The sequence below is a fragment of the Centruroides vittatus genome, unplaced genomic scaffold, assembly GCF_030686945.1.
Source record: "Centruroides vittatus isolate TY-2023 unplaced genomic scaffold, ASM3068694v2 contig_3210, whole genome shotgun sequence".
Taxonomy (NCBI): domain Eukaryota; kingdom Metazoa; phylum Arthropoda; class Arachnida; order Scorpiones; family Buthidae; genus Centruroides; species Centruroides vittatus.
This window is the reverse complement of record NW_027122062.1, coordinates 101,118-114,208: the sequence shown is the minus strand read 5'-3', so window position 1 is coordinate 114,208 and position 13,091 is coordinate 101,118. Positions and strand designations below refer to the sequence as shown.

The following is a 13,091-nucleotide window of genomic DNA, read 5'->3' as shown; positions in this document are numbered from 1 at the left end:
CCAAGGCTCATCCTGTTAGAATTACTCAATATGTTTCTTCGAGATTACTATTTTACCATTTTCACATTGGTTCATAAGATTTTCTGTTAGCTAATCAGAAGACAAAGCAATAAAACGTTAGCTTATCGGAGGGATAAGGCAGTCGTTCTTATAAAATGCCTTTTTTCCTAAGCGAGCAGTTTTATGACATATTCTAAGTGAACACCAAAATAAATAAATAAGGGTGGGTTGTGACAATTTCACTCTTAATCTCAGTTCGGGAAAACAGATCAGTCAGTAAATTACGATCGAAAGAAAGCGTTACAAATTGCAATTGATTCAAGGTTTGTGGAATCACGTTCAAATGATCGTAGATTAAAAATTCTACCAGTATAAAAGATGTATCGATATCGTGGTTGGTGCTGGCTTTTCCATGGTTCCACGTGAAGATAACGTTAAAGTGAAAATGGCGACAACAAATGGAAAACGCGGGCGTATAATGAAATTATTGATTTTTAATTGAAAATTCTATAAAGTTTATGTATAAATGAATGTTAAAGAATCATTCCTATAAGTTATTTATTAATATAACGCTGAAATAAAGGTTATTTTGTATGTCTCTCTTAAAACTATCGATAAAATGTCATTTAAATGCATTATCCCATTTATTATCTTCCCGGCTCTGTTATATATAACAGAGGAAAAGTATGGCGATCGGTGAAATATGACCCCCCCCCAAGATTTTTACATTTTTGGACTTAGGACACCTTGAAACATCCAAAAATGCAAAAAATTCGGGGGGGGGTAACTTCTGTATGTATGGATGTTAGTGTGTGAGGGACACGATTTTGTTCACCCTGTTTGAAGTTTAATAACTCCTGTTCTTAAATACCTGAAATTTTGCAGAGAAGTTTGTTTATTAGGGGATTGATGCTATTAAATTTGGGTAGCTAAAAGTCAAGGGGGTGAGAAGATAATGGGAGTCCTGGGTATCTCTAGTCGGATAGGACTTAATGACGATTTTACTCGTTATAACATGTACAATTTTTATAAAATTCGTCTCTACACTCAAAATTAAACTTTTTGACATTTTATAATAATTAAAAATATAAAAAGTATTTAATAATAAAATATCATAACAGATGACGCCACATACGCAGTTTTAAATGTTGCCGGGAAAGTTAAGCAACTCATTGCTGAAATTTTTTTTCTGCTATAGAAATTATGTTATTAACTGAAAATGTATTTTTGCATTTATCGGTGCAGTAATTTAAAACATTGTTAAAATTGTACTTATTTTATCTTTTAATTCCACTGATTGAGTTTTGTAATCCCTTTACTTTTATAGGAATTTACAATATATCCTCGATACACAGTCGACCTATTTTTGGATTTATTGGTTGGCTAGAAAGCCACATTTTAAGCTATTGTCGTAAAAAGAATTCTATGTACAATTTCTGAAAACTTCAAGAACAGTGTATCATTACACTCCAACTCTGCCATTTTCCGTTCTGATTGGAGGGTAATCAGCAATCTTAGCACTGAGTCGCTGATTGCCACGTTTGATCTGTCAAAATCCGAGATTAACTTGATTCGAGATTTGAACGCTGATCAGAACCTAAACCATGTTGGTGTGACGGTTTTTTCCTTCTTTTCCGATCAACTATATTTGATCTGAGATCAACACGTTGGTGCAACAGGATCTTTGTAAGTAAAACAAAATAAAGTAAAATTGAAAGTTTATATTTTTAATTATTTGCACTTTTCTATCGTTAGTCTTACACACAAATTTTTATTTTTTTTTCAATTAAAATTAAGTTTTATCTAAAAATATTTAGTGTAATTATCTTGTCAGAAAGATTCTTGACTAAGAGAAAACGCTAAGTATTCACATGCATACTTTTAACTTTGACAATAGCAATTTTGTTCGTTTCTCCTTTCAATATTTGTTATTAGAACAGATACTCTTTTGCATGTTCATGGTATTCAAAATATAGCAACTACTTTAAAAGTTTTTCTTTGAAACGATGGGCACTTTTTACAATTGGTAAAATTTCAGAATTCTATTCGTGTAGAAAGAGATATTTTAATGCCACTGAAAAGCAGAGATGAATAAATTATATAGTTGTTATTTAAACTTCTTTGAAAATCGCTTGTTGTCAAAATTTAATTGATTTGTCATTATTTAAAATGTTTGCAAATAATTGAACTGTTATTGAGCTTATCGTACTTTTAGCAATACGTAAGAAGTGTTAAGGCACTACTCAGCACTATTTCGTGGCACTGTTGAAATATCATTTCAGCACCCTAGCGTGACACAGCACCCAGTTGAAAATCACTGACTTATGACAATTATTAATTAATTTGCTTTCAGACGAACCACAAAGTGGTAAGATTCAGTCCATCCATTCAAATTTCCATTGCGTTGTATTTAGAATTTCATACGGATTTTAGTGGCGCGCATCTGTGGCAGGAATTCGTGGATCATTCCACAAGTGATCGCCAGTTGTGGCATGGAGTATTTCACATAAACAGTTTTAAGAGGCTGCATCAAAGGCCACTAGGTCACCTTAACAAATCTTCAAGTTGGCTATGAGAAAGGTTTACATGTTTTATCACTGGTCGGTTGGTATTTTCTCTCGATTGGATATTTTATCCGCGCTACTTTCCAATATTGTTAAAACTTGATCGAACTAAACTATGATCTCATTTATTTTTTATTTATTTTTTATGTTTTTAATTCCCGACATTTAAAAAAACTAATCTATATTAACAAAATGTATAGATTATTTATTAAAATCACACCAAGATAGCTAAAATGATTATTTTAAAAATCCTCATATAGTCTATATTATAAAGAAATGGACTATAAAATTTAAATACTATTTAGTTGATAAAAATTTTTATCTAAAACTATTTTTTAATTGAAATAATGCTTTTATTAAGTAAAATTATATAAATACATTAAATACAAAGTTATAGCATTTTAGTAAGGAGTGAAGCATCTGAGTCGCTGGTATAGTCACAATATCGTGTTCATTGGTTTATTGAAATTCTTTCATTTCGAAGGTATGCATTCACATAGGCGTTAGTTGACAGGGATCAAGATTTTCCGTCACTATGTTGGGTGAAGCTTATCCACAAACTACTGAGTACCATTTAGTGGCACATCAAAGTTACTGTTACACGTGACTGAGTTGTACCACTCAATGGCTTGACTGAGTCACCCCTCTAAAAGAGATTTAAAGCAATAAAACCTCGGGTTTCGAACACCTCGCTTTTCGAACAATTTGATTTACGAACAAAATTTTGAACTCTTGTAACCCCGGTTTCCGTACGATAACTCGGTTGTCGAACAAGCTACTCGACAGAGCCTGCCACCGTTGGTCAACTTCCTGTACTTCCTACGTTAAAAGAAAGTTGATGACTCGAAGTGTTGGTTTCGGTTTCGGTTGGCAATGATGGAACATTTTGCTTTTAATATATATATATATATTTACATTAATAATACTAATATTATATTGCCTTTATATGCATTTTGATGCATGAAATACAGCTACAAAAATTAAAAAATAGTTTTGTTTTGGGTCCAGAAACGGATTAATCCATTTTATATTGTTTCTTATGGGAAAAGTTGTTTCGATTTTAGAACAAATCGGTTTTCGAACAACTTTTAAGAACGAATTAAGTTCGAAACCCGAGGTTTGACTGTATGTCTTAACCTAATGATACGTATTTATGGCGTTTTCAATTACATATTTCGTGAATACGAAAACATCGTCACTATCGTAGCTTATGATCAATATTCATCGTATCAATCCCGTAGCCAGGAATAAATCAGTGGGGGCTAGAGAAGAAAACTGAAAAAATGCGACTGTTGTTTTTCTTTTTTCAGTCAGCCCTGGACTTATTAGCTACAGTTTAAGTCTAAAAACAAGTAATAAAAGTGTAAGTTTGCGTGGTGAAAGCGAAAGCATAAAAGTTTATTATATGTATTTCATAACATACTATTATCCAAGCTGAGAGGGCTTAGCTACGGATTTGCATTATATGTTACGATCTAATTTAATACGACACTTCCGTTAATCCGAATCTCGAAATGCAGCCACGAATTTTTTTCTATCGAAATCCAATTGTCACTTGCGTCGGTTTTAATGAAATAATAATTTTTAAAGTTAAAAAATTAGATATTCTTAAAAATAAAGGTGGTTTCAATGTAAATTTAGAATTGATGAAGAGTAAGATTTTTAATTTTGAAGGTTTACGGAATTCTCGAGAATCATTTCGAAATTATAGCCTTACTTTTTTAACGAACAGCAATGGTTACTTACATATTCTGCTAAACTTTTAAAAAAATGCTTGAAAATTTTAGCATTTAGCAAAAATTCTCAAGGATTTTAGGAAAAACAAAGATAAAAATAATCCCTTCAAAATTTAAAGTTTATTTTTACGTAGCATTCGTATGATTCATTTAAAACAAATATTTGTGTATCAGAAATCTTATTAAAAAATATTTTTTATATAAAAATATCAAAGCAATTAATATTAGTAATAACGAAGGTTTTTATTTAATCTTTTATAAACTAAAATACACTTTTTGAAGGATTAATTTATGCAAGTTTAAATATAACAACATAAAGTTCAATGTTAAAGATTTATTAGATAGGTGAAAATATTTATCAGACGAATTTTTCTGAAGATTTTTATCTTTTAAAAAATAAAGTTACATATTGCATTAATATGAATTTTCCAGAAAAAAAAACAATTTACAAAATTTTTTCGTTACTTGCGTCGGACAATTTAAAAATAAATACCGGTAATTTTCGGTTAACCGTATTTTTAATTTGTAATTGATGAAAAAGATAGTGTAATTTTTGAAATTTAATTTAAAAATTTATTATAAATATCAATATGTTTAAATTTTAGCCATAAAGATTTATAAATTATTGAAATTACGAACATTAAATATATTATTTTTTGAAATCTTTGAGAATTGGATAAATTTTACTAAAAGCACAGTAGATATCAATGCGCTCTTTCGTACTTGTAATAACTATTTTACCAGATTGAAAAATTAAAAGTAAAACATTTGGATTTTCCATATTATATAAAAGTCCTGGAAAAAGTTCAGGTTCATATTTACTAAATTTAGCATAAGCTATGGCCAACAATTCCAGATTAATTTGGAATCTGACCTCACAGCTTCCAACTATATTTTGAATTTTAAATTCAAAATATCGAATACGAAAACCTAATTTTTGAATGATTTTTACAAACTTCCTGACAGCGATGCTAGATTCTATTTCATTTTTTGCTCCTGTACATATAATTTTTCCCGTTCTAAAGATGATGGCTGTACTGTAAGGTTCTTTTATTTTCATGATAACGGATCCATTTCGTCGTGGATTATATGTTGCATTTTCTGAACGACGAGCGATACTCTTCAAGTCGAGCCAACAACCGAGAGTTACAGAGGATACAATATTTACAATTTCAGGAATTGGAATCATTAATGGAGATAAAGAATTAATTGATTCTGATACAGGTGAATCCAATACATTCGAAGTAGAAGTCGAAGTCGTAGTAGGCGTTCTAACACACTGAGGTGCTGGTAATTGAGTTAAACATTGAGGAGTACATTCAGAGTGATTAAAAGATGGTAAATTCAATTTCTTTGCTGAATTATTCAGATGTTGCCGATCACGACCTTCTTCTGAAGATGCGTTTTGTTGATATCGATGATTAAAAGTGGAAGAGGAACCAATCGAGCCAGCTTCTGAACTTTCCAAAAATGAAGAATTACACATATCCATTTTCTAAATAAAACATACATTTAGCTTATAAATTTCCATTCAAATAACTACGAACTGTACTACTGTAAACTACGTTTTCTTACCGGCCGTTCCATCGTTTCAAAACATTTAATTAACGCTCTCTAGCGGAAATTTATAAATTTTTATCGTTATTAAATATATTAAGAATGAAAAGTGAATCCACAAAGTATATAAATGTTTATATTTTAATGCTTCGAACAAATTTCTCGAATGGATATCTGCCAAAAAGCCCTTATTTCATACTTTACAGAATATAAAAAAGTCTACAATTTCTAGAGGTCGCTACCACAACTCAACCAAATCAAGGTCTATAAACATAATATCAAGACACGATACCGTGATGCATCGTGGCAGTCGCCATGTTGGGGTTCTTTTGTTGTGTACGGTGTTTGTAGAACGAAGCTGATTGTTTGTTTCTTTCGATCTCAATTAGTTGGATTTCTTGTTATACAAATCCAGATTTGGCTTCAATATTATTTGAATATATTCGATAAGAAAAATTCAACTGAAATTTAGTGCATATTTTATAATTATTATTGCTTTTACAAATTCATATTTTGATACAAATAATGCTATTTGCTGCATGTACTGTCATTCAATTTCTGCATTTTTAGAAGTAATAGTTTTAATGAAATTGGAAAATACAGTATCAGGTTACCAATAGAGATTTACATATTTTAATGTTAGATGAAATCAAAACCACAGTATATAAACTGCTTTAATATTTAACACTTATTATAAAATGTTTAAGTATGCATCATTAAAGTGGTTTTAATTAACCCTGTTTAGATTACATTAATTAAAACGTGGTCCTCAGATCAGTATCAATCTATAGTACTATGACTATGGTAAAGTTTTAGTTTTCTGACGGGTTGTATAACAACATTATTTAACTTATTAAAGAGAATAACAGATTTATTAAACAGAATAAATGTTATAATATGTTGTTTGTGGACTGAAACACACTTTAAAATTTAAAATGTAGTAATTGAAATTTAAACTTTCAGTCATTTAAATTAATATTTCATAATAATCGAGAGTAATGTAACAGTCAAATTACATGTTCTAATGAATAATTGTTGCTTAATAATCATTTTGTAATAAAATAACAGAATAAATAAAGTTGAAGTAGATATTTCTGTTTTGTCTACCGTTTAATTAATCATGATGAGAAAGACGTCTGTGCCAAAAATTATAAGATCCTTATCTTATTCGACATTGGACATGAATATAAGCTAATATTAGTCATCTGATTTTTATTCTTTAAATAATATTGGATATTGGAAAAAACTGAAGCAAATTTCACTGTGTACTTATAAATTTTGGAAAATGTCAATAAAAAATTGCAGAATCACAATAAGAGAGATGGCCAAATCGTCAAAAAGGTTAAGACGTCAGTCAGTCTACTTCTCTGAAGAATCTGGAATCGAATCCAATGATCGAAAAATTTCGAGAATTTTTCAGCGGTTAGTTTGTCTCGGATATGTCAGGCGTCGTCCTTTTCACCGTGCTGCCCCCATTACGGCCTGACAAAACCCACGGTTGGTATAATTAATTAAAAAGGCCGTCTTAGTGCCAACGAAGCAAAAAATAGATATTAGGCCTACGTTATATGTACTACGGGGCTTTGCCCATTTGTTCCGAATATAAACTAATCATCAAAAAAAGGTTTCATGATGATGCATTCATTCCCGATGGCGCCTTTTTATTTTTAGTTTTCTCGTGACGGATAAATGTTTGTGACGATTTTAAACTGTCTTTTATACACACAGAATGCATATCAAAACAATGATTTCAAATGTTTCGAAAAAGTTACGTAAACAAAATTTTGCTATTTTCTTTGGTGACTTTGCAAAAGCAATATGGTGGCTGGTCGGTTAACGAACATAATCTGTTCCAAGACTTTGTTCGTTATCCGAATTGTTCGTTAACCGATTATCGATTTACCATAGATTAACGAGTTAATCAAATTCCCATAAAAATTGGAATTTGATTAATTCGTTCTGGAGACCCCAAAAAATAAAAAAATATATATACTTTCTTACTACGTTTATTTATATGTAACAGTAAAAATACATATATACACAGTCTTGTATTTTTATTAGTCATGTTTTTCTGTTTGTGGAGGTTAAAGAATCTGTCCAGGGTCGATTGCTTTTTTCTCTTCTTCAGGAGTTTTCAGAAGTAATTAATAGTATTATAATTGTAGAGATCCCCAAGCCTGTTAACCTCAACCTGATTTGGATGCCATTCTAAGACCGTTGTTCTGATATCCTCCCACTTCTTCAAAAGATCTTTAATAGCAGATATCGGCATTAATTCTCTTTTTCAGAAGAAAACATATCTCGCCGAGTTTCTTGATGTTCTTCATTCAAGAATTCAAGAGTTCTTGGCGTTCTTCTGTCGTCAGATCAGTTGCATGTTTCATTATGAGCTCTTCAATGTTTTTTATTTCTCAGATGTGATGTTTGTTACTCCTTAGCTGCTTGAGTCTTCTTGATTATACAGTATTTTTCCTAGATAAGATTGAACTGCGGCCTACTGTAAACCTATTCGAGCCATACTGCCCAGCAACATCAAACATCTTTTGCCCACTCTATACTTTTGCTATTATATTCTCATCTTTCGACAATAAAAACCCACGCAATACTTAACGAGTGCCTGCCCGACAGTCTCGCGAATACTATAAAAGAATTATTTCTGCCAGAAAAATAAAAGGCAGGAATTACAAGGGAAGTTTCAAAGTTCGGAGGAATACTATCCGATCGGTATATACCGGGTTGAGCGTCGATGTCGACGTCTCCCGCGCTCCGAAAAGTTTCGAATTGTTGCCTGAAGGCGAAGGAAGACCAATCGGTATTCATTATTTTACGTTGCTTCTTCTTGTGTTTGTTCTGTGAGGTGTTCGTTATCTGATCATGTGTTCGTCGTGCGAACATAAAAATCTTTCGCGAAAGCGTTCGTTATCCGATTTGTTCGTTAACCGATCACCCACTGTAGTAGAATATACTGAAAAATTAATTGATTCATTAATCAATCGCATATGCAGACAACACAATAAAACTGTATAGCTTCCAACATTATAATGAGCGAAATGCTCATTATAATAGAAGCTGCAGGATAGTTCTCTCGTAATTACGGGAAGTGTTTAACTATATTCGAGTCAAGATCTCTCATGACTGTAGGCTGAGCAAATTACATTTTATTACGCGGCCATTAGCCAACTAGCAAACAATTGTGTTTCACTATTACAGTGTACAGGACACGAAGATTTAAAAGATGCATGTTTAATTTTCAGCTGCATTAAGAACAAAAACTTGTAGGTAGAATATTTTCTATATTAGTTTTTCTATTCTGGATTCGATCCTGTGTCTCCAGAGATGTCGTTAGCTGATTCCTTATCCGCCTCTCGACCATACAGCCGGTAATTGCATGCTGCCAGGCAGAATTTTAAATGTTTTCCAGATTTCCCTAGACAATATACTATTGCGTAATATTAATAATTATAGAGAATGGCATTAGAATGACATTAATTACATCAGGTAATAATGAAACATATAGACTACTAATAGCAAATAAAAAGTGCTGAAGTGTTGGATTCGGAGACTGAATGTTATTGGCATATCATTTGAAGTTACCGGATATACCAATAACTTGAGTCGTGCGAAACCTGGATGCCTAATTAACCATTTTTTCGATAATACTGAAGTTTCGCTATCCAATTGCAACAGACTTTTGCTGCATATTCGAACATCAAAACGCATGTAAGTGCCCGAAGAGACTAACATCTATATTTTCATGCGTGATATGACATTGAATATGCCACGTTAGCTACCCGTTATCCTTTGATACCGAAACTTTGTTATTATCGAAAGTAGTTAATACTAGATCCTCTAGTGAGACTCGATGGTCTTCGCAACCTGAGTCAGAAGAATTCGACGCTGTCTCACCTTTGTGTAAATTTGTCGCTGATGCGTTGGGACTCTGAAGTCGGAAACAGAAAATTTTAGCGAGGTTGAGGGCGAAGTTTTAAACGCGAAAACGTGTACGTCGGACGTTCAGCGCCGCTTTCCTGTAAGCCTAGAAGTTTGACAATGGTGTTTGGAAAGTCAGTGGAATCATGCTCGACATTCTAAATGCCATCGTCAAACTTCTAGACTTGCAGGGAAGCGGCGCTGAACGTCCGACATACACGTTTTCGCGTTTAAATCTTCCTTCCTCAACCTCGCTTTTGTTTCCTTTTTTTTAATGAAGAAAATGAAGTTTTCGTTATAGTTTCTACCAGTAAAGCAGCGTTTCTCATTCTTTTTAAGCCCAATGACCAGTAAAATGTCTGAAAAAATTCTACGGATATTGCAACACCGGATACAACGGATATTGAAATACCAAGTTCAATAAGAAGAACAATCGAATTAGGAATCAATTTTAACGGACCATCTATAATGAAGAAAGAAGATTTTGCGGTATTTACTGAACGTATGGAGAATCTCAGAAGAGGCAAGAGAGACAACAAGAGAAGGTATGCAAACCATTTTACAAAATCAGAAATTAACAAAGAAAACTATAGACAGGGAAATTACTACAGGTGATATAATAAAAGAAAATTTGTTTTTTCTGAACTAATTCTCATTCTTGTGTCAAATGTAAACACCAGTGGTAAAATCCTATTAATGAGTAATGTCCATATAGACAATTAAAAATAACTTTAGAAATAAGGACTGTAAGGCAATTATAATAAGTTATAAGCATACTTTGAATACATACGGAAACATAATCAATTAAATTGAAAGTAAACTATTAAAAGTGAATCACCATTGAATTCAAAGTTTTAATCTTTATTAATTTAAGTCTGCCTTGATCAATCATCGCAGACTCCAGGTTGAGAAATGCGTAATTTGGGAACCATGCTATCATTATTCTAAATGTAAGCAATTAGCGCCATCTGATGACATAAATATAAGATGAATTTAATTTCGAAAATCGTTTTATTTAAAGAAATAAAAGCATTGCTAAAATATAATTAAATATTGTATGCTGAATTACAAACTGTTTTGGCAACTTTGGCAATTTTAAATGTCCAATATTCTTTAACAATAATTTTATTATAATATTATGATAGTTACAATATTAATATATCTTTAATGTAATATAGTATTTAACTATTACTTTCTTGCCACTATAAATGTACCAATTAGATGGTCCTGGTGATTAATGGAAACACATTCCTTATTTAATATTATTAGATTAATTTGGAAGTCGCATCATTTATTAGATGTTCACTTGGATTTCCGTGTGAGTTTTGATTTTGTGATTTTGCTTTTCTCCAAAGAAGTTAGGTAAAATGTACCGTCGGTTCACTTTTAGATTAAATGAGGAAATTTTAATTATAATCGTTCAACTTATGAACTCTCGGATTTTACCTAAAAGCTAAAAATTCGTAAGTTGCACGAGAAACAGTCAACTGTAGATCTTTCAGCTTTGGATGCGGCGCTCGTTAAAAAAATTCTCTCCAATACTTTTTATTTCCTTGTCACTAAAACTGTAGGTAGTTACAGATCAAGTCATTATCTGTACCAGGAGTCAGGACCGTCCAAAAACAAATATGGCTGTGAATTCACATCAGACTGTAACTTTAGGCCAGTGCAGTAAAATCTGTTAGAAAACATAAAGGCACAAATATGACAATTATGGGTGTTCCACTGAAGTAAAAATGTACGAAACTTTCCAAATGAGCTTCTACAAGCAATATTCTTTGTATCTTTTTCCAGTGGCGTAGCGAGGGGAGCAAAGGGGTGTATCATGCCCCAGGAGCCACTCGCAGAGGGGCGCCCAAATGGTCTCCAAGACAAACTATATGTGTTTCTGGAGGGGAGGAGGCGCCAATAAAGTGTCGTGCCCCGGGCGCCAGTTATGTTCGCTGCGCCACTGTCTTTTTCACCAATTTTTTCAGTATTTTCACGTTGTGTATAGGATACATCAAATTGTCATGAGTCGTGCCATACTGGATTGTGCAACGTTATTGATTGACTGTTAAATAACAGTTGTGGTTACATGCGACTTGCGAAGTGACAGGCTTTCTTCTTCGCTCGACCGAGTTGAACTCTGCGATGTTCAGTTTTTTCGAATCGAGTGATCATTTTCCTGAGATCACGTAGAGTCAATGGTTCTTGTAAATTGTTACGACAGTGAAATTCCAGATGCGCAGCCTTAGCATTGCCGCGGTTTCCATAAAACAGCTTCAGAAAAACACACATTGCTCTGACGATCCCATCATACTTGATAAAAATGACATTCAACACTTGTGGCCATTATTATATCCAAAACTTGGCTGAAACACATATGCAATACTTATGAAAAGTGTTTTTCGTTGCTTGCAGGGCCAAAAGTGCCATAGTGATGAGTTTTAATACTAATTACTTTTTTTTTAACGGAAAGGTCTTCCCCATGTTCTAAAATGTCACCATACCAAATTTGGACTGCTAAATATTTCACTAGACAGCATTGAATAGGATAGTTTAAATTATGATCATTCAGTATTTAGTAACTTTGTACGGAATCGATATAAATTGAAATACTATATTATTTATTTTTCAATTTTTTTTTCGTTTCTAAAAAAGCCTAAAAATGGAAAGTTGATAATGATCTTGCTTTTGTATTAATTGTTTTTTAAATATAATATATTACAATAGAACCCTGATTATTCGAGATTCCGCTTTATACGAACTGAACTTATAAGTGAATACTCTACTTTTCTTATACTGTAAATACTGTAAATTCATAAAAGAAAGTTTAAACAGTAACATTTATTACAAAACAATTTGTTTCTGTTACCTTTTACTATTAAACTGTATACCATATACCATTTTATTAACATATTAAGATTTTTTTGTTGAATTGCCAAATGGGAGAAATTAAACCTCCAAAATCTCAGCGTGCACGTTGCCAAGACAATATGTTAAATACTAAAATGCTACAGGGTAGCGCATGTACAAACCGTCCGCCAAACGCAAAATAAGCTTATCTACAGATCTTCAAAGCGGTAGACTCCACAAGAACTCAGTCTTATCTTTTTTTAACATGATGGAGCGACTTTCCACATTTCTCATCATAGTGATTTTACTCAGGAAAAGACCACAAGACTTTCGTCTCTGAGGCTCAATGAAAGGAAGTCTACCACAACAATCCTCGAACGTTGGAAGAATTGAAAATCAGCATATGACAAGAGATCGCCCGCATTGCAGTTACCGAAATGAAGGGCGTTTTCTAGAACGTGCTTCG

General features: G+C 32.5%; 1 protein-coding gene across 1 annotated transcript; it reads right to left on the bottom strand.

The window, feature by feature from the left end:
* Nucleotides 1-4,907: 4,907 nt before the first annotated feature.
* LOC136973564 (uncharacterized) lies at nucleotides 4,908-5,838 on the bottom strand. The gene has a single exon (XM_067268295.1). The coding sequence runs from the start codon at nucleotides 5,790-5,792 to the stop codon at nucleotides 4,950-4,952; it is 843 nt and encodes a 280-aa protein (XP_067124396.1). The 5' UTR covers nucleotides 5,793-5,838; the 3' UTR covers nucleotides 4,908-4,949.
* Nucleotides 5,839-13,091: the final 7,253 nt, after the last annotated feature.